Consider the following 23,357-nt stretch of genomic DNA (forward strand, 5'->3'; position numbering starts at 1 on the left):
GCTCACACCTATAATCCCAACATTTTAGGAGACCAAGGCGCATGGAACACGAGGTCAGGCATTTGAGATGAGCCTGGCCAACATGATGAAATCCTGTGTCTACTAAAAATACAAAAATTATCTGGGTGTGGTGGCACACGCCTACAGTCCCAGCTACTCAGAAGACTGAGGCAAGAGAATCGCTTGAACCCAGGAGGTGGAGTTGCAGTGAGCCTGGACTGTGCCATTGCACTCCAGCTTGGGCGTCAGAGCAAGACTCCATCTCAAAAAAAAAAAAAAAAAAAAGAAGTATCTGGAACATAGCAGGTATTCCTAAATGTTGGTCAAATGAAGAAGTTAGGAGTTTAAAAAGCTCACTTACCAGCTCAGCTAAGTGGTTAAGCATACCACATTGTGAACCATTCAGATTCATACTGGGTGCTCTATTATATTTGTCTTACTTAACGTTCAAAACATCTAATGTGGTTAGAATTAAAAAGTACTGCATGCATTAAATTTTTACTATCACTCACAAATAATCAAAATTGCAAATGCTAAATCTGAATGCAGAGTATATACAAGTAATTTTTAAAGTATATTTTTAAGTGAAATGCCTTAAAACAAATGGTTTTGGAATTTTTTCGTTAAATATATGTATTTGGATATATCTTTTTACATTCCCCTAAAACAGTGTAAATTAAAATATTAATCTTTCCCTATAATAGTATTATGAAATGGATATCAAATTTTGGACTACTTAAGAGTCACCTAGAGCTCATACTAAAAATTTAGATTTCCAGGTCTCATTCCCCAAATTTCTTCAAGATACTTGCTCCACAGATTACACTCTAAGGAACACTAAAGGAAAGGATGTTAGGGATGTCTATAATTTTAGGAATTATTTAATTACTACACTAAAATAGATTTGTTGAACAGTATTTAAAATCGTGTTATGCTGTTGTGATTGTTGTTTGGTCAGCAGTGGTAGGGTTTAAAAATAACATTTTCTCTGATTATAAAATGTAAAATTATTTTTGGATAATGAAGTGCAGGCTTTGCAGATACATACACACATTTCCCACCCCTCTGGCCCCGACACATTTTTTTTTAGAGACAGAGTATTGCTCTGTCACCCAGGCTGGAATGCAGTGGTGTGATCATAGCTCACTGTAACCTCAAACTTGTGGGCTAAAGTGATCCTTCCGCTTCAGCATCTGAAGTAGCTGGGTCTACGGGCATGAGCTACCATGCCCAGCTAATTTTTAAATTTTTTATAGAGGTGGGGGTCTTGCTATGTTGCCCAGACTGGTTTCAAATTCCTGGCCTTAAGCAATCCTCCTGTCATGGCCTCCCAGACTGTTGGAATGCAGCTGTATTTTAAAATTCTGCCTCGAGGTAGTCAGGAAACCTTGTATACATTTAAAAATTGTTAAATATTCTTAAAATACTATAACACGAAAGGGCATTACCGTTTAAAAAGTATTATTTGCCAAGCAGTTAACATATAGCTTGCCTGAGGTAACATAGCTTTGCAAAGCTTTTCAAAAATGTCCTCTCACAAAAGGACATTTTATATTTATGTACTACAAAGAAATATATAAACTTTTGTTTACTTAGAGAATATATTTCATGTCAAAGGTTTTTGACTTTTAAACTTTAAATCACCTTTTAGAATGAAAATATTAAGAAAATAGGATAGAAATTATTCAGATATAAAGTTTGTGGATTACATATACAATATAGTGCAGATGGGTTGACTTTTGGGGAGATATATCTAGTTTTCTTTTAGACATTGAGTCCATGGGATTATGACAATTTGCATTTCTTCCTAATGTGCATTTATTTTGTGTTAATAAACATTTAACATCTTTGTGCCAGCCATTACAAACTCTGAAAATAACAAAAATTGTTATGACACAGTTTCTGCCCTTGAAGAGTTGCAATTTAATGGGAGAGTCACACGTATAAACAAATACTAATTCCATGTGATCAGTGTTATAATGGCAGAATGTAAAAGTGGTGTTGGTGCTGCCAGGATGTCAGAGAGGGCTTCATAGCAGAGATGATGAGTTAGCTAATCATAGTGGAAAGATAGGGGTTTGCAGATGGAGACGTGAGGAATAGGATATCCTAAATATAAGAATGTATTTATGGGCATGGAAGGAAGCCTGAGAGAACCTGCTTTGTTTGGGCATAGCAAGGAGCTCAATATGGTATAATAAATAGTAGTGGAACCAGTTAAAGTTACATTAAAAACAGCATATGAAAATAATAGTGAAATATTTTCATCTTTGTTTCAGATCATAAGGTCTTAAGTTGAAGAAAATGATAAAATGGTAGTGTTTTGGGATATTATTTTAAAAACATCTTTTTTTTTCTTATTTCTTTTTGTCTACATATTTCAGCAACTCAAGTGCCAGTGGCTTAAAACTGGGCAGTTTTTTTTGAGTTCTGTGACGTACAACTTAGCATGGGATCCTCAAGGTATTTAGCAATTATATCTAAAATTATTTAAATTAAATATTTGTTTTAGATGTATGATAATAATGTGATATAGTCTCCCATAAAAAGAAAATGATCAATATATTATATTTTCTTTTTTTTGACAAATACAATTTTTCCTTCTTGGTATACAGTGCTTTGTACAATGCTTAATTTACTATTCTGTGTTTTCCCCTGCCTTTCAGTGTTTTGTTTCAAGAAACAGTTATGATTTGTTTCCTAGTTAACATGTGCTGCCCTTTACTCTTGTTGTATTTGCTAAGAAACACGTTGGAAATAAAACAGAGACCGAAAAAACTTGAACTCATTTTATCATTTGTATTGGAAAATTACTATCTTTAATTTTGAAAAATTAGGAACCTCTAATGATAATAGCTGTTGTCCCTTTTTATATTCACAATAAGGATTATTTTTATATTTCGTGTATAAAACCACATTTTATTAATTTGTAGTTATGTCTTATATTTTGAGGACATTTTATGTGGTATATATCAGAGTTTTGGGGAGTTTATTATTCTATTAATACATTTGCTCTTAGTTTTTTTGACTTGCTTGATAATAATAGCTCTTTGCCAGTAAGCTTTACTTTGTTGTTCTCAAATCTTCCTTAAGAACTACTCTTTGTTGTCCAGAAGATTCTTTTTTTTCTTCTAAGGGACTTTAAAATATAGATATATATCAAGTGTTTTTCATTGGCGATATTGCTTACTTTTCACATAATGTTAATAGTTTACAGATCTAAACAGAAGCCCATGTGCATGTATTTCCCTATATAATATTTGCCTATTCATCGTAACTTTCTCTAATTTTCAGATAATAGATTGTTGACAGCAACTGATTCCATTCAGTTGTGGGCTCCTCCAGGAGATGATATTCTGGAAGAGGAGGAAGAAATTGATAATAAAATTCCTCCTGTTTTAAATGATTGGAAGTGCATCTGGCAGTGCAAGTTAGTGTCTATTTCTGTTGTTATATTCATTAATTAAAAGCAAATGCTTCCTAAAATATGTTTCCTTTCACAAAGATCTTTATTTTTTGATGGTACCATTGCATATAGAGGCCTAAAAAGTAGATTTTTTACTAACCAAAACCCATATAATAGCATTCTTTAATTTGTGCTAGTTAATCATTTAAAAAAAGGATGAAAGTATTTTCATAGTTATAGCCCCAGGACAGGAGTTGACCGGGTTGATACATAGGAATTACTCATTAATAGATTGAGATAAGGATGGGGAAGGGGAAGATGTGAAAGTTGCCAGCCACTCTTTCAAGTGGAAGATGTACTGTTAACAGTCATATAGATTATGTGACAAAGACTAGTCAGGGACGATTATGAGCTCAGCTTTTAACATGTTATATTTAGGATGTTGGTGGGACATGTAGGTGGAGATATACTGTATTCATGTTACGTACATTCTTCTTTTCCCAAAGTGAATGTTGGATTAGTTTTAATTAATTTATGTTGTTATGGAGGTGAAATATTTTATTTATATTTTTAGGGAAGCAAAAACAGTCTTATTCTGAGGATTCTGACTTTGATGTTACAAAAATCTCATCTTGACCATTTTTATATACAGTACACCAGATTTTAAAAGTGCTAATTGCCTAACTCTCTTTTTTAGAACCTCAGTATCTATACATTTGATGGAATGGTCTCCTGATGGTGAATATTTTGCTACTGCTGGAAAGGTAAAGGATCAAACAAAAACATATGAAAGAAACAATAAAAAATAAAAATATTCCTTATTTATTTTTATTTTCAGTTTTTTCATCTGTAAAACTGGGCTAATCCTCCTTGGCAAAGCTGGCCTGAAGAATACAAGTGGTGTTTGTAAAACACCTGGTATTGTGCTCACAGGTTGTAGGCACTAGGGAAATAATGGCTATTCGTGTTACTCTTATTTGACTTTGGCTCATTTGCATTTTTAAAAACTAAGTTTTGTGTTTAAAAATAGCATATGTACATTAACTTAAAAAGTAAAATAATACTGGATTCACAATGAGAAGATGTACTCCTTGCCTCATTATTCCCACGCTAATTCCTGTGTCCAGGAGGCAATTATTTGTCAAGTTGAATATTTTGATATTTCCTTCCATGTCCTTGAGTAGCTTGAGGTGCTCCCATTTCTTGATTCTCTCTGCCCAGCCCCCTGAGTTATGTGAATTACTTTTTGCCTTCCCACTGTAGAAGCTGAGCCTTTAGCTTGATAAAGGGGAGGGGTTGATATCCCCAACCACATCTTCAAATCTAATACATACACATATTCATTTCACTTGCTCCTATCTTACTGATGTAGGTATCTCATGATTTTGGGTGAATCATAGTTATTGTTTACATTATTAAGATTGTACAGAATATTCTTAATGGTAATTACTTTGGAGATAATAATTACTTTGTTTTATGGTTTGCTTTTTTCCCTATATACCTAATTCATCCTTAGAACTGCTTTGACTTTTTTCTCAGTATAATCCCACATAGGTGGTGTTCTGGGAACATGAGTTCTCTTTGCTCTCATTCAGCTTAATTGCTCTACCAGTCTAAAATAGCAGAGCTACCATTTTTGGGTTTTATTTTACCAACTTTGGGAAATTCTCTTTGCCTCTCTCCTATGTTGAATTTTCTGTTTCTTGGCATCATTTATCTTCCTTTTTTCTTGTTTTGATGGCGATATCCCCCAATAGGTTCCTGAAGAAAGGTGAATAGGAAAAAACACTTCTCAAGCCTTACATGTCTGAAAGATTTTTTTCTTATGCTTGATTTTCTCGGGCATAGAATTGGGTTGAAAATCACTGACCCTCCATCTTATATCTCAGTAAACTTTTTTTATTGATATATATGTGGGATACATGTGATATTTTGATACATGTGTAATGTGTAATGATGGTCAAATTAGAGTATTTAGGATATCCATCACCTCAAATGTTTATCTCTTTTTGTGTTGGGAACATTTCAAATATTCTAGTTAATTGAAATATACAGGCCGGGCGCAGTGGCTCACGCCTGTAATCCCATCACTTTGGGAGGCCAAGGCAGGCGGATCACGAGGTCAGGAGATCGAGACCATCCTGGCTAACATGGTGAAACCCTGTCTCTACTAAAAAAAAAATACAAAAAAAATTAGCCGGGCGTGGCGGTGGGGGCCTGTAGTCCCAGCTACTGGGGAGGCTGGGGCAGGAGAATGGCGTGAACCCGGGAGGCAGAGCTTGCAGTGAGCTGAGATGCGCCACTGCACTCCAGCCTGGGCAACAGAGCGAGACTCCGTCTCAAAAAAAAAAAAAAAAAAAAAAATAGAATATATTATTGTTAACCATAGCCACCCTACTGTACTATTGACCACTATAACTTATTCCATCTATCTGTGTATTTGCGCCAATTAACCAACTTCTCATCTCCTTTTTTAGCTGCCACATAAAATTGAGAAAATGTGGTATTTTTCTTTCTGTGCTTGTCTTATTTCATGTAACATAATGACCATTTGTGTTACTACAAATTATAGGATTTTGTCCTTTGTACAGCCCAATAGTATTCCACTGTGTATATTTACTACATTTCATTTATCCCTTCATTTACTGATGGGCATCTAGGTTGATTCTATATCTTGGCTATCGTGAATAGTGTTGCAGTAAACATGGGAGTGGAGCTATCCCTTTGATATACTGATTTTCTTTGTTTTGGATAAATACCCAGTAGTGGGATTGATGAATTGTATGATAGTTCTAGTTTTGTTTTTTGGAGAAAACTCCGTGCTGTTTTCCATAACCACTGGCACCTGAGCAAGCTGACTGTAGGCCCAAGGACTGGTCCTCCTGGACCTGTGACTGCTGGTGTCCACGTATGCTGCCTGGGAGCCCAAGGGCCAGCATGCCTGGCCTGCCTCTGCCACCACGTGTGCCCCAGAACTGGCCTGTCTGGTGTCTCTGTCTGCAGCAAAGCCTCACCACAGCCTCTGCTACCAACCACAACCTAAGACAATGAGTAACTCACAGACACTGCTGACACTGACAAAGAATGAAAGTGAAGTGCTGACACTGAAGAATAAAAGTGGCTGAAGAAATTGTATGAAGACGACTCTTCTTCTCCCACCCAGAACCAAAGCCAAAGCACACTATCCAACTAACACCACATCATCTGGGGGACCTGTTAAATCTGAAACTCATGTCTTTCAATTCTGAGAGATTATTTTATATTATTTCTTTTGTGTTACTTCCTTCTTTCTCTGGATCTTTTCTTATTCAGTTATGGGTACTTTTACATTAATTCTATATTTTAGTATTTTCCCCCTTTACTGTTTTCCACTTGTTCATCTTTTTCTATTAATTTCTGGGGGACTTTTCAGATGTAACTTCAAAGTAATTTTTTTCTGCTATTAAATTTTTAATTTTTAAGAGGTTTTAAAATTCTCTGATTTTTTTAAAATTACAAAATATTTCATAAATTAAAAAAGTATATATAAAACATGTTGTATAAGATATAATAAACAATTAAACAAATACACATGTACCCTACTCCTCAACTTGAGACAAAGAACATGAAACAAATGGGTCCTTTATCTTTCTCCATGCATCTCCTTCCTCTCCTCCCACCCCAGGCAGCCAGAATCCTGATTGTCATGTTTATTATTTTATTTAAAAAAGTTTCATTCATCTAAATTCCCAAATAAGATAATATTTAGTTTTCCACAGTTTTGAACTTCACAGAGTTTGTGTTTTTCTTTTTCTTTCTTTTTATTTTTTTGAGACTGAGTCTCAATTTGTCACCTGGGCTGGCGTGCAGTGGCACAATCACGGCTCATTGCAGTGTCGACCTCCTGGGCTCAGGCAGTCCTCCTACCTCAGATGGGACTACAGGTGTGCACCATCTAGGTGTGCACTAGTTTTTTTTGTTGTTTGCTTGTTTTTGTTTTTTGTTTTTTTTTGTAGAAATAAGGTTTCATTATGTTGCCCAGTGGTCTCTTTTCCCTTTATTTGTGATGACTTAAATTTAAAAAAATTTTCTTCAATCATGAACAGAAATGTACTGAACTCCTCTGTACCCATCACTTAGCTTCAGCAGTTATCACTCAGCCAATCTTATTTCATCTGTACTACTTCTCCCCCAGTTGGGTTATTTAGGCTTGTGTCACTGATGTCATTCATCTGTAAATATTTCAGTATCTACTTTTGAAGTATAAAGATTTTACAAAAATATCCACCATATATTGTGGGTTAAATGTAGTTTGAATCTTGTTTAGGAAAATTTCTTACTGTGATGCTATAAAAGTATTCTATTTTCTCCTAAAATCATAAAATTTAATCTCTTATAATTAAGTCCCTAATCCAAATGAAAATTGTCTCAATAACATTTACTGAATAGTTCTTTCTTTTCCCACTGATATGCCATGCCGTTCTGACATGTATTAAATAATGCTGCAGCAGATGTCTTATACATGTTTGTTAGGCTCTTGTGTGGATTTCTCTTGGGTATATACATAGGAATAGAATTGCTTGGTTATATGTTATATGTGACGTGTGTATATATATATATACACACACACATATACATAGTATGTCAGTTGATCATAGCTCACTGTAACCTTGAACTCCTGGGCTCAAGCAATCCTCCTGCCTCAGCCTCCTGAGTAGCTGGGACTACAGGCATGCCCACCATGGCTGGCTAGGTTTTATTTATTTATTTTTTTGGTAGAGATGGGATCTCCTTATGTTGCCCAGGCTGGTTGTGAACTCCTGGCCTCAAGTGATCCTTCTGTTTTGGACTCCCTAAGTGTTGGGATTACAGGTGTGAGCCACTGTACCTGGCCTCCTTGTAGTTTTAAAGTGCATTTCCCTGATTATTAATGAGGCTAAATACCTTTTCATTTATTTATTGGGTATTTGGATGACTGATTTAAAAGAAAGTAACTGGGCAAGCTCCTTGCCCGTTTTTAAAATAGTTTTTGGTGTTTTGTTGATTTGTAGGAGTTCTTTATTATGGATATGAGCTTTTTGTCAGTTACATGTTTTGCAAAGATCTTCTCCCACTCCATTAGTTGCTCATTCATTCTCTTAATGGTATCTTTTGATGAATAGAGATATTTGATTTTAATGTCAAATATATCAGTGTTTTTCTGAGTCCTATTTAATAAGTTTTTCCTACTCTGAGATTCTGAGGATTTTCATATGTTATATAAGCTTCTAGACTAGAGTTGTTTTAAGATTTTTTGTGCTGTGAATTCCTTTGGAAATCTAGTGAAGCCTATAATAACCTTCCTCATAGTATGATGTTTTTAAATGCATAAAATAAAATATGTAGCATTGCAGAAGAAATAAATTATTGAAATACAGCTTCAAGATATTAAAAAATACATTTGTGATAGAGACATTATGTACTTTTAAATTAATGCGTTCAGTAACAAAAATTGGACTTAAAATATGGGCAGTTTTAATTGTGTTTAGCTGTTGTATATGGAATTAAAACTTCAATATCTCACTTTATAAGGTGAAGATAGGCTTTCCAAGAACAACAAAATTCACTGAAGGCTTTTTGGGTTGATCTCTAGTTGTAGAAACGTTAAACTTTACTGTTCTATTGCTCAGCAGTTAGTTGGCACAGAGGTAGTTGCTTAACGGTTGCATCAACAATATAGACAGGAAGACTGCAATCGTGCGGTTTAGTAGCAGTTCCAATAACTAACAATTTCAAAGTAGAAATGAGTGTAAAAAAATGTGATATGAAAACATCTTTGATTCTGTTAGAGACATAGTCATACGTACTGCCAATACTACTTTTGGTTTGTTTTTTTCAATTAGCATTTATGAAAATAAGTAATCGTTTTTCCCCATTAAGGTTCGTGGTACTTTTGGGTCTCAGTTTTCTTGGTTTCTTCAGAAGCAGACCCTGAGATAAGGGTTCAAGTGTAAGTAATTAATATGGGGGAATGATCACACGAAATAGTTTGGATTGGAGGCAGGGAAATAAAGGCACTTAATAACCTTTATTAAGTGTGTTAAGAAGCTTGAATTTCTGGGTCCTCTGGGAGCCCGTGTTCCTCACTTGCATCATGTTCCTTATACATGTTCTTCACACATATCAGTTGAAGGCGGGTTAGGGCCAGGCATCAGTTCTCATCACTCATAACCAGCTCTTGGAAAACTTCAGACAAAAAGATGTAGATGCTTGCAGTTGAAACTGGCACACCAAAACGCTAAGGCATGATGGGATACAAATGATGTGTCAAAAGTAACTTTTATATCTTGAAGTCTATCCACAGGACCTTTGGGTCAGAGGACCTCAGGCCAAGAACCTCTGGTGTAGAATATGGACATTTTATGTTTTGTCTTTCACATTTAAGTCTAAAATCTATGTGAAATAATGTTTAGGTGTGATTTGAAGAAGGTCAAGTTTTGTTTTTTCCTTATGGATATTTGGTTGTCTTGAACAATTTATTGGAAAAAATCTTCCCTTTCTTCATTGTTCTACATTACCACTTTTGTCATAAAATCAAATGTCCATATCTCTGTAGGTCTGTTTCTGGGCTCTTTTCTCTAGTTCATTGGTCTTTCCTTGTACTAGTGCCACCTGACTTAATTGCTGTAGCTTTAAATTAAGTCTTGATATCTGGTAGGGCAAGTCCTACCCTCTTTTCTTTTTTAAGATCATCTTATCTATTCTTGGCCCTTTGCATTTCTATATGAATTTTAGAATAAATGATAAATTTCACAAAGCAAACAGAAAACCTCTTATGTTTCTGATTGATATTACATTGATTGTATAGGTCAGTTTGGGGAGAATCGACATCTTAACTATATTTAGTCTTCCCATTTATGAACATGATGTATCCGCTCATTTATTTTAGACCTTTTTTTCCTCAGTAATGTTTTATAATTTTCTCTGTGAAGGTCCCAGATATCTTTTGGGATTAATTCCTAGATATTTGATGTCTTTGATACTGTTATAAATGGAGTCATTATGTAAATTTTGGAAAAATAATTGTTACTGGTATATAGAAATGCAGTTTTTGTATATTGGCTTTATGCCCAGCACCCTTACTAAACTCATTAATTCTAATAATTCCTCTGTAGATAATTTTGGATTTTATGTGTACACAGTAATATCATCTGTGAATAATGAAAGCTCTAGTTCATCTTTTGTCATTCTCCCATGTTTCGTATTTTTCCTTTTTTTTTTTTTTTTAAAACCACAGTGTCTAGGACCTCTAGTAGAGTGCTGAATAAATGTGGTGATAACAGGTATCTTTTTCTTGTTCCCAGTCTCAAAGGGATACCCTTCACTGTGTCATCATAAATACAATGTTTACTGTTGATGTTTGTGGTAGATACTTTTTTTTCAGATAAAGAAACTTTCCTTCTATTTGTTGTTTGCTAGGTTGTTTTTCTAAACCACAAACGATACAGAATTTGAGCAAGCATTCTTTCTGCATCTAATGAGACAATTTTTATCTTTTTTTTGGAGACGGAGTCTCGCTCTGTCACCCAGGCTGGATTGCAGCGGCACAATCTCAGCTCACTGCAGTCTCAGCTTCCCAGCTTCAAGTATTTCTCCCATTTCAGCTTCCCAAGTAGCTGGAACTACAGGCACCCATTACCATGCCCAGCTAATTTTCGTATTTTTGGTAGAGACAAAGTTTCACCATTTTGACCAGGCTGGTCTCGAACTCCTGACGTTAGATGATCCACCTGCCTCGGCCTCCCAAAGTGCTGGGATTACAGGCGTGAGCCACTGTGTCTGACCATCTTTTAAATCTTTTAATAAGATGAAATACATGGACTGATTTTGTAAACCTTGTATTCCTGGAACAATCCCAACTTCATTATAATGTATTATCCTTGTTGGATTTGATTTGCTGATCTTTTGTTTAAGATTTATGTGTTAGAGTGAGATTCGGCCAATAATTTTCCCATTTTCATAATGTCCTTGACAGATTTTTATGTTGATGTTATGCTGGCCTTATAAATGGGTTGGAAAGCTCTCTTTTGTGAAGATTTTATGTGAGATTGATACAGTTTTATTCTTAAGTATTTGCTGGTGAAGCCATCTGAATCAGGAATTTTCTTTGTGGGATTCAGTTTTTTAAATTATTCAGATTTTCTTTTTCTTTTGTATGTCAGTTTTGGTAAGTTGTATTCACCTATAATTTTTTGGTTTTATTTAGATTTTCAAATTTATTGGCACAAAATTGTATAAAACACCTTATTTTTTAATATCTATAATACATGTATAATGATTTCTTCTTCAGTTTTGATATTAGTTATTTGTGCCTTCCCTCTTTCTTCATTCATCTCAATTTTTTAAGTCTTTTTACTTATATCAATTTTATAAGTTTATCAATTTTATAAGTCTTTTTACTGCCCTAAAAAGTCTTCTGTGCTCTGCTTATTTTTAACTCTGGCTACCCCTGCTTAGTTGTTAGTGTTATCTTTTCTACTTTTAAATGTTGGAGTACCCAGGGCTCTTCTAGTTTCAAAAGTTTCTGATGCCATTTAAATACCATTTTTGTATGCTAATGACATTCAAATTTGTATTTTTTGCCTGTACCTCGCCCCTGATCTCCACTTCCCCACCCCCTCAGTCTACTCCCTGATGGCTCACCTTTAGAATATATCCACAATTTGCTTACTTCTTTACCACCTCCACTCTTATAATCTGGTTGAAGCCACCATTATTTATCACTTGTATTATTGTATTAAATTAATTGGTTTCCCATTTTTGCTGCACTTCTGTACCATCTGTGTTCAAACCAGCAGGTGGAGTGATTTTTTAAATTATTTTTTTGAGACAGAGTCTCACTCTGTCACCCAGGCGGGAGTGTAGTGGCGCGATCTTGGCTCACTACAACCTCTGCCTCCTGGGTTCAAGCAGTTCTTATGCCTCAGCCTCCCTGGTAGCTGGGATTACAGGCATGTGCCACCACACCTGGCTAATTTTTGTATTTTTAAAAGAGACAGAGTTTCATCATCATGACCAGGCTGGTCTTGAACTCCTGGCCTCAAGTCATCTCCCAAAGTGCTGGGATTATAGGTGTGAGCCACCACGCCTGGCCTAGAGTGATCTTTTTAAAATGTTGTCAGATCTTGTTACTCATATTCTGTACAAAACTGTCAAAAGTTTTTCCATTTCAGTTACCAAAAGCCCAAGTCTTTGTGATGGTTTAGCATGCTCCATGCTTATCGGGACTCTCGTCACTGCTTCAGCCTTATCTCCTGCTAACTCTCACCCCTGCACACTCCACTTCAGCTAGTTTGCCTCACTGTTGTTAAAACTAGATTTCAAAAACAAAACACTGAAATTTTGATAAGCCAGTTCAATAATCTACAAATAATAAAACATACTTAGTGTTTCTGGATAGAAATGTAGAGACGTGTGAATAATTTTGTGTAATATTTGAGAAGCGTGGGTTTCTCATGAAGGGAACACTTACCAGAATCACAGGCAAAACAGTTTGAAAAATAATATAATTCATGTCTTTTTTTCCTTTTTAATTTTATTTTGTGTAATTCATGTCTTGATCTCTAAAACTAGGCAGTCACCTTTGAAACTTTGGATCTTTAAAAACAAATACCCCATTACTCCTAAAATTTGACTGAAAAAACTCACAGATTTGTCTTTTTTTTTGTTACTCATATTTCTTAGGATTACCACATGTTAATAAGTGATTAATAAAGCCAATCATTCCTTTGACTTAAGTCCATAATAGGTGAACCTATGGATGATTTAATATAGGACTGGTTCAGCGTGGTCAGAGAGCTGCTGGAGAGTCATTCTGGAATCCAGCCTTATAATATTCCCAGTTAGTCATTGCTGATGTCAGCTTGGTTATTGTACATACTGTGCATCATTTGGAGCGTGTTTTCCTGTTGTCTCCTTTTAAATATCATTAATGGCACTCTGATCATGGGCAGGTATTGTATACACAAGTTTTCCTTGACTCGTGTACCGTTAACCCTTGAACAACATGGCAGTTAGGTGATCCAACCCCCTGCACAGTCAAAAATCTGTCTAACTTTTGAGTCTTCAGAAACTTAACTACTAATAGCCTGCTGTTGACTGGAAGCTTTTCCAATAAAATAAACAGTAAATTAACACATTTTGTATATGTATTATATACTCTACTTTTTTTTTAAACCCTGCATGTGGCATCCAATATATACTATACTCTCTTAAGGAAGAGAAGAAAAATGTTATTAAGAAAACCTTAAGGAAGAGAAAATAAATTAAGCATTCATTAAGTGGATGTAGATGATCATAAGGTCTTCATCCTCATCATTTTCACATTTAGTAGGTGGGAGAGGAGGAAGAAGAGGAGGGGTTGGTTTTGCTCTCTTGGGTGGCAGAGGCAGAAGAAAATTTATATGTAAGTGGACATGTGCAGTTCAAACTCATGTTGTTCAAGGATCAACTGTACTTTAACATATATATTGTCTGATTTTTTTAATCATATAAACTGGTCAAAGAAAATGCATTTTAGAATTCTAGCAGTCTACACTGGTAAGGCACATGAGAATCTTTTATAGTCGTATTCATATCATGATAGACTTTATATATGTAAAATTGATAGTGCATTTTGGAGGAAAAATTGATTTGAAATTATATCTGAAATTAACAACCTTCATTCACATGTTTAGCAGATACTCTTTTGAATACCACCATATACCATGAACTGTTGTGTGTGCTGGCAATCTTATGATGAAGATGACAGACAAGGCTTTTGTTCTTACAGGACTTAACTTCTGGTGAGGAAAAACAGAAAAAAAATCAAGTATTAACAAGTGCTGTCCAGAAAATTAAGACAGAATAATGTGGTAGTGTGACTGGGTGTCTATTAGAGCAGATGATCTTTAGAGAAAGCTTTGCTGAGGAGATACCTTTAAACTGAGAATTGAATACTACGAAGGGGACAACTGAAGTTCAGGGGAAAGAGTGTTTTGGCCAAGGGAACAAGCACCAAGTGCAAATGCTCTGAAATAGAAATTAGCAGGGCTTGTTAAAGAACAACAGAAAGCTGGAGTGTAGTGGTTAGACCAAAGTTTGAGATGCATCTGGGTTAAGATATCAGATAGGATAAGAGAGTCAGGAGTTCTCTGGCAATTTGAATTCTTTATCCAAAGGTGGTATTTAAAGTTATGGATCTGGATGAAGTTAGGGAGAAAATGTGTGTTAGAGAAGAAAATGGGACTCAGGATCAAATCCTAGGATCCTCAAACACTAAGAAATGAGACGGGGGAGATGCCTATAAAGGATGCTGGGAAGGAGTAGCCACTAAAATAGAAGGAAAACCAGGAGAATGTGACATTAGAGAAGCCAAGAAAAAAGGTTCAAGGAGGGAATATCAATTAATTTTGTCAAATGACCTAGAACATATGGGAGAACAGTTTGAACATATATAGATAGTACAGGCCTAACTGCATAAATTAAAGCAAAGAAACTTTTGTGGAATCATAAAGTTTTAATTAATGATCTTAGTGATCACAGAAGAAGCCAAGGTTTTTAAAAAGGGATGAAGTCCACATATCTGCCCTCCACTGCCACTGCCTGTGTCAGCATCTTCGGGGCTGCGGACCTTTATAGTAGTCCCTTAAGTGATGTCCTGCAGACGTCCTCTGATCGGTCTGCCCACAGGAGCCAGCCACCTGAACATGCCATTTTCCTTTTTCACCACCCTTTAATGACTCCTGTTGCTCTTAAAATGAAGATTATGATCTTTACCATGGCCTGTGAGGCTCTGCTGTATGATCTGACCCTTCTGTGCCTCTCCGGCTTCATTCCCACCTTAATGCCTACCACACTGATGTCCTTTCAAGGCCTTGAATATGCCAGGCTCTTTCCTGCTTCCAGGTCTTTTTATGTGCTGTTCTCTATGTTTAGGGAATACCTAGAATACCCAGCCTTCCTGCTTCTTTGCCTGGTCATCTTTTATGTATCCTTCAACTCTCAGTTTAAATACCACTTCCTTAAGGAAACCTCTTATCTCCCAGGCAAGGTCAAGTCTCCTAATTAAATACTTTCCTGGCGCCCTCTGCTTCTTTCTTATAGTGCTTATCACAATTGTAATTAAAATAATAATTTATATCCTTACTTAATGTTGCCTTCCTTTCTAGAGAATAAGCTCTGTGGGATGAGGAAATATATTTTATTATTTCTGTGTCTTCCTCTGCCCCAGCTGTATCCCCAGCCATTCACACAGTAGCTTCGTTCAATAAATACTTGTTGTTTGAGTGAATCTTGTAACTGTTTCATAGTTGTACAGGCAGTTTATGGCACATCATCATTATCTATTAGTATGTTGAGGACTGATTTTGTTTTTAATCCTGAGAATGGTTGGAAAACCATTGAGTTTGCTTAGAGTGAAATTTGGCTCTTTAATTAATCTGTATCTGGACATAATCAAATGTATAATAATTGGTTCTTACGAAAAATATTAAAATATATGTAATTAGATTGAATTAAGAATAGTAGCTTGATACAAACTACAGGATGCCCTACCCTTCCCTAAAAGAGACATATGGACTGTCAAAATGTCCACAAAAATTTTATTTTCTAGATGAGTGTTTTTTTCATTGTGTTAGTCATGTCTCCCTAAGCTGTTTATATTCAGTTATCCTAAGAGTTAAGTGTTTCATAATTCTTATGGAAAGATAAGAATGCTTTTCTGGTGAGGATCCTATGGAGGTTGAGCAAATGTGTCTTGAATTAAAAAAACTATTTTCTCACATTTTTGAGAATATACCACATCCGATTAAGATTATCCTGATAAAAAGAACAGAAAGTAACTTTGGAATGTTGGGCAGTTTTTTTTTTTTTGGTACAATTTGTTCTGCTTCTGTTAATAAAGCCAGATTTGAGTTGATAAAACAGATGGTCACTGTGTGGATCTCCCACTAGAAGGCATTTTCCACCGCCTCTGCTACACATGACAGGATTTTTTTTCAGGTGTTGTGAGACTCAAATTCAATTACTTCCAGGATTTTTAATATTACAGTTCATTGAGGACTTTGGCTGGTAAGATCTATTTTTTACAAATGTGGTAAATTAAATTTTTCTTAGGCTTAAGAGTATTTTAAATTTCTATCTGAGCTTAAAATAAAACCTTACTTACTAAAGAGCCTTTTTTCTCCCACAAGACATACCTGATTAAATCTTTAGTTCAAGAATTGGTTTTCTCTGGTTTGCTTACTAGGAGATGTTTGCTGAAATTTTATTTGTTTATGTTCAAAAAGTTTGTATTGGAACACTTTAAAAAATGACACTTGGTTATTTTGTAAAATTTGCAAGTAATTTAAAGTATCCTGTTTTCTTCAAAAAATGGAATATATCTTTTCTTCTTTTGAGTTCTTTTGTGAAGTATGGTGAGTGTAGTTAGTAATAGAATATTGTATATTTTTAAATTGCTAAGAGTAAATTTCAAGTCTTCTCACCATAAAAAATGTTAAGTATTTGAGGTGATGGATATGTTAATTAGCTTGATGTAATTATTGTGTTATATTTGTGAATTATAACATCACTTCATACTCTGTAAATTTATACAATTATAAGTTGTCAATTTATAATTAAAAATGCAGCATTTTCTTTGAGAGAAGATTATGCCTTTGAGTGAAAAACTGGGTTTTTCAAGGGCTAGGTTGAGAAGATTTCTTGAGGGGAAGGGTTGTCCCTTGTATGCTGATTCTGCTGAGGGTTGTAATGATAAAGGGATGCTGGATTTTGTTAAGTGCTTTTTCTGCATCTGTTGAGATGACCATGTGATTTTGTTTCTAATTCTGTTTATGTGGTATATCATATGTATTGACTTACGAATGTTAAACCATCCCTGCAACCCTCGTATGAAACTTACTTGATCATGGTAGATAATCTTTTTGATATGCTGTTGGATTCAGTTAGCTAGTATTTTGTTAAGGATTTTTGCATCTATATTCATCAGGGATATTGGTCTGTGGTTTCTTTTTTGTTGTCATATCCTTTCCTGAAGTTTTTGCACAGTAAATGAAACAGCAGAGTAAACAGACAATCCACAGAGTGGGAGAAAATCTTCACAATCTATACATCCGACAAAGGACTAATATCCAGAATCTATAAGGAACTCAAACAAATTAGCAAGAAAAAACCAAACAATCCCATCAGAAAATGGACTGAAGACATCAGTAGACAATTCTGCAAGGAAAATATACAAATGGCCAACAAACATATGAAAAAATGCTCAGCATTACTAATGATCAGGGAAATGCAAACCAAAACTGCAATGCAATAATACCTCCTTACTCCTGCAAGAATGGCCATAACCAAAAAACCAAGAAATAATAGATGTTGGTGGGGATGCGATATAAAAGGAACATTTTTACACTGATGTTAGGAATGTAAACTAGTATAACCACTATGGAAAACAGTGTGGAAATTCCTTAAAGAACAAAAGTAGAACTACCATTTGATCCAGCTATCCACTACTGGGTATCTATCCAGAGGAAAAGAAGTCATTATATGAAACAGATACTTGCACACGCGTGTTTATAGCAGTACAATTTGCAGCTGCAAAAATATAGAACCAGCCCAAATACCCATCAATGAGTGGATAAAGAAATTGTGATATATATACATATATATATATATATATACACACACACACACCATGGAATGCTATTTAGCCATAAAAAGGAATGCAATAATGACATTCGCAGCAACCTGGATTGAATTGGAGACCATTATTCTAAGTAAAGTAACTCAGGAATGGAAAACCAAACATCGTATATTCTCACTCATAAGTGGGAGCTAAGCTATGAGGATGCAGAAGCATAAGAATGATACAGTCGACTTTGGGGACTAGGGAGGAAGGGTGGGAGGAGGGTGAGGGATAAAAGACTACAAATTGGGTACAATGTATACTGCTTGGGCGATGGGTGCACCAAAATCCCACAAATCACCACTAAAGAACTTATTCATGTAACCAAACACTACCTGTTCCCCCCAAACCTATGGAAATTAAATAAATAAATAACACAAAAACACTAAACGAAAGTGAACTTAAAAAAAAAAAGCTAGGAGTTTCCCCCATGCACTCAGGTAACTACTACTCTCCCATTTTGATATGTTGTACTTTCATTTTCATTCATATTTTCAACATATTTAAAAATTTCCCCTGTAATTTTAAAGTTTTTAGTTTTCAAATATTTGGGAATTTTATAGATATCTTTCTGTTATCAGTGATTAATTTTGTTGTGGTTTTACAGTTGTAGACAATAACAGATGAAAGAGGGACTGCTTCATTTGAGGGGGAGCTTGGTGGGAGTGGGAGAAGGGCTAGAGTATCACCTGCTCGTGGGGCTCTTTGTATTTCCATTGTGACTTTTGAGGGGCTCTCAGATACTTCTAGAATTTCTGTGTTACATAGTCTGAAACCACTGCATAGAATGTGCTGTAAATTTGATTATGTGAAAATGATGCTATGCTGAAGAAGACACTTGGAGGAAAGCAACTAGTACATTGTTAAGTGGCTGTCTGAGGGCAAGCACTTAAAAGATTTGCTGTATAATTAAAATATCCAAAAAAATGAGACATTAATGGAAATGTATGTTTCATTATGCAGCATAAATTGAGAATGAGTACCAAGATGGAAAAAACAGAATTGTCTGTCTAGTCCAGATGAAAATATTTGGACCAATGCATATTTTTCAGGAATACGTAATTTCAAAATTTCTCAGAGGTTATATTTTTGCATAAGTGATAACATTTATTATTTCCCTTTAATGCAGTTTTTATTATTGATTATAAAGCACTATAAAAGATAGTTTGTTAAAATACAATTATTTAGCCTTTAACTAAATTGTTAGAACTAAGTAAAATGATTAAGTCAGTGCCTATTGTTATACTTGTAAATATTTTAAGTGGACATAGAGGTGATTCCTGACAGCTACCTGCATGCTTTCTCATCACTTAGAGTAAAGATCGCAGAACTGTGGTCCAAGAGCTAAGAAAGTTTTTTTTTTTTTTTACCTTTTTAAAGGGTTGTAAGAAAAAAAGAAGAATCTCTGTCATAGACATGTGTAGCCCACAAAGCCTAACTTACTTACCATCTGGCCCTTTGCAGAAAAGTTTGCTGACTCCTGATTTAGAGCAAGAAACAATTCATATTCATGAGGTGAAGGGTGAAGGGTTTCACTGTGATAGACCACTTCAAAAAGGAAGGGTTAACAATTACTGAAAAGATAGCATGAATCTTTCTAATTCTTTCTTAACTAACTTATCCAAGGGGCTGGCATCAGAATCTTTTCTCTGCACTGACCAATTTATGTCTAAATGGGGAAATTTGGCATCAGTCTGCATTTGAAAAACACTATCACACAGAAAAGATTGATAATGAATAGGCTCATTTATTTTTCAAGAATAGTATTCTTTAATAAACGTAATTTTAAGATAAGTTTTGTATTATGTATGTCACTTTTTAGTTTTTAGATATATAGCTTAATTTTTAAAACCTGTTCAAACCACTTAAAATTTGAATTGTGTATGTACAAATTATATTGACCTATATATTTTTCAGGATGATTGTCTTTTGAAAGTGTGGTATCCTATGACTGGTTGGAAGTCTTCAATTATACCTCAGGATCATCATGAAGTGAAAAGGAGACAGTCCTCTACTCAATTTTCCTTTGTTTACTTGGCACATCCCCGAGCTGTGACAGGTTTTTCATGGCGTAAAACTAGCAAGTATATGCCCAGGTTAGATGAATGAATCATACAACTTTAGTTTGTATCCTTTTATGTTTATAAAAATAATGAAAGTAAAGTCCTTTTAGTTTATTTACATGGTGGCAATTAATAGCATAGGCTGTGGCATCAAGCTGCCTGAAATCAAATCCTGTTAGCTTCATGAGTTTTTGACTAAATTTCTTAAGCTGTCTATGCCTCAGTTTTTCTCTGTAGAATGAGGGTAGTAATAGTACCTACCTCAGAGAGTTGTTGTGAAACTAAAATGTAGTTTGTGGGTGGGAAGTGCTTAGTACAGGCCTTTGCACATACTTTGTGTCCAGGCAATGAAATTGTTAGTAGTAACTGTGGTACTAGCAGATCCTAGCAAGAAAATGTTTGCAAATAACAGGAAAGCACATACTGAAGGGAAATATATCAGTATAAAACTGTCAATTATATATATGGTGTTAAAGCATATAATGTAGTCTGAAGAAAGTGGCCAGGTTGTACTTTTTTTTTTTTTTTTAATCTGAGGGCTGTCAACAGAAGTTTCTCAAATAATTTTTTATTATACATTTTTTCCTCATCGTTGTGGCACCTCTTAAAGGTATTTAGAAGATTAAATAAACTGCAAAACAGCTTATACAAATGATTATTTTATACAGGTCTAAGAAAGCTGTTGGGCACTCAGAAGCTTGCTTAGAAATCTAGTTTGTTCTTGAGGGAGGGTTATTTTGCCTACTAAATATATCTGAGGATTGTTTATGCCTGATAGGAAATATAGCACACATTGTAGAGATGCTCAGTAAATGATAACATGGGAAATTTATATACTTTTTGAATCTAAATAAAAAGTCTATTCTACTTAAGTCATCTGCATCTATTTGCAGAATACTTTTGACTTAGATTCTATGTGAGCCTTTTTTTAAAGGGAGAATGATTTTTTTGTTCCTTTGTAACCAAGAGGTAAGTTACTTTCGTTGCTCCATGCCATGCCATTTTTGCTTATTTTAACTTAATGGAAATGGATTTATAGTTTGAAATGATATTCTCCTTACAGTTTTATGAGGAAGATAATTATTTGTAACTGTTTGGGTTATAGGAAGGATGATGTAAAGTGAAACTACTGCTATAAGCCAGATAGTTTAATTACATTTAATGATCTTTTATTATGGTCATTCTGTAATTTGCAATGATTAGGTTTTCTTTTGCTGTTTAGTTTGTGTGTTTTGTTTAGGAGATACTAATAATCCTCTAGAACCTGAATGTATAATCTAGCAGTAATTTCTAGTTCTTTTTTCAAAACAATTTCCCGGTTCTTATGATGTTCACAGGTCTTTGATTGATTACTTTTTTCCATCGTGTTTTGCACTAATGTTAACTTTATGCATGAAGAACCAAAATATTAATTAATTGATGGGATTGATATTCACGTTAACCTTTTTTTATTTCTCTTTGTTGTTAGGGGTTCTGTCTGTAATGTGTTATTAACTTCATGTCATGATGGTGTGTGCCGGCTCTGGGCAGAAACTTTATTACCAGAAGACTGTCTTTTGGGTGAGCAGATTTGTGAGACTACCACTTCCAGCATTGCCAGCAACCTTTCTCATGCTGGAAGACACAAAGACAGAATACAGCATGCTCTTGAGGTATTATATTATTTAAAATGGTAAATGAATTTTGAAGATAATGTGAGCCTGGTGGAAATTTATAAACTAATATGCAGATGGCACACATGGTACATGTAATGAGTGAAATTAAAAGCAATAAACTCTCATTTATGCTTGTAAGACTACTTATTTATTCCACTAAGAAGCCAAATGCAGAAATTAATGATCTCAGACATGTTGTATAGGTAAATATTATTAACAATTTTTAAAAAATTGATATTTTATGCTCAAGTTCTAGATAATATTATTTTAATTCTTTTGCATGTCAGATGTGAAAATCTATAGGAATAAGTATTAGTAAAATATGTACAGGTCCTTGAAATTAGTTGTAATTACAAATATTTTGCTTTTGTTTCATAAAGATTAAAATTTTATTGTTCTAGTTAAAAATGACTATTTTGTTCGTTAAGAATAAAGATGTTTATTAAGATATTAGACACAACTGAACTTCTTTGGAGTTTCCATGATTGAATATTTTGAAAATGAAATAATTTTTCTAATTTTTAAATACAGTATGAAATAAAAGTGCTTTATAAGAAATTAGATTATAACATATAGCACAAATGATTGTGTCCCATATGATTAGGTAATACAATGAGATATATGCATGTTTTAAATTGTCAGAAATGTATTATAGTAAACTTAGTTTGCTACTTGTGACTTTTTTATTCAAATAATGTATGCTAGAATTGGATTAAGAAAAGGAGAAGAAATAATGGAATTTATAATTCAACTATTCTAGTCATGTGAATATGTGTATTTTTCTTTATAAGATTGAGATAATATTATGCAGTAATATTTTATAACTTTTTATACTTAATTTGTTACACTCTACATTATTGACTATACTTTTACTTTATATATTTACATTAACAGTTTAAAGCTTGCATAGTCAAAGTGGCTTTGCCATTTTACCAAGCAGAAATATTGTACAACTTTGACAGGTTAAGGATGTGGTCCTTAAAAGTTTTGTATGAAGCAGCCCTCCTCAGATATTGTCTATATTAGGCCATTCTTGCACTGCTATGAAGAAACGTCTGAAACTGGGTGATTTATAATGAAAAGAGGTTTAATTGCCTCTTGGTTCTATAGGAAACATGGCACCAGAATCTGGTTGGCTTCTAGGGAGGCCACAGGGAGCTTTTACCCATGGCAGAAGTTGAAGCAGGAGCCAGCACATCACATGGTATAAAAGCAGGAGCAAGAAAAAGTTGGGGGGAGGTGCCACCAACTTTTAAATGACCATTCACTCGCTATTGCAAAGACAATACCAACACCAAGCCATGAGGGATCCGCCTCATGACCCAAACATCTCCCACCAGGCTCTACCTCCAGCAATGGGGATTACAGTTCAACATGAGATTTAGGCAGGGTCAAGTATCCAAACTATATCACTGCCTGTGATTGGGCGCTATTTTTACATTTTTTTCAATATTTAAAATGTAAGTGAAATTAAAAGCAGATGGCAAAACAGTTATCTTTTATTTTGATACTGATATTTAGTAGAACAAAGTGCTTAATTTTTAACTAGATAT

The 23,357-nt window shown here is 34.6% G+C and overlaps 1 protein-coding gene across 5 annotated transcripts in view; it reads left to right on the plus strand.

Annotated features, from left to right (window-relative positions):
• Window positions 1–23,357, plus strand: part of LOC105490349 (Dmx like 2) — a 173,030-nt gene that overhangs the window by 46,701 nt on the left and 102,972 nt on the right. For all 5 annotated transcript variants that reach the window (XM_011755853.2, XM_011755871.3, XM_011755861.2 and 2 more), the window contains exons 4-8: window positions 2,385–2,463; window positions 3,295–3,430; window positions 4,104–4,170; window positions 20,004–20,182; window positions 21,618–21,801. In XM_011755853.2, the coding sequence (XP_011754155.2) occupies window positions 2,385–2,463; window positions 3,295–3,430; window positions 4,104–4,170; window positions 20,004–20,182; window positions 21,618–21,801 (645 nt within the window). The remainder of the gene's footprint in view (window positions 1–2,384; window positions 2,464–3,294; window positions 3,431–4,103; window positions 4,171–20,003; window positions 20,183–21,617; window positions 21,802–23,357) is intronic.

Source organism: Macaca nemestrina, chromosome 7 (genome assembly GCF_043159975.1).
Source record: "Macaca nemestrina isolate mMacNem1 chromosome 7, mMacNem.hap1, whole genome shotgun sequence".
NCBI classification, from domain to species: Eukaryota; Metazoa; Chordata; class Mammalia; order Primates; family Cercopithecidae; genus Macaca; species Macaca nemestrina.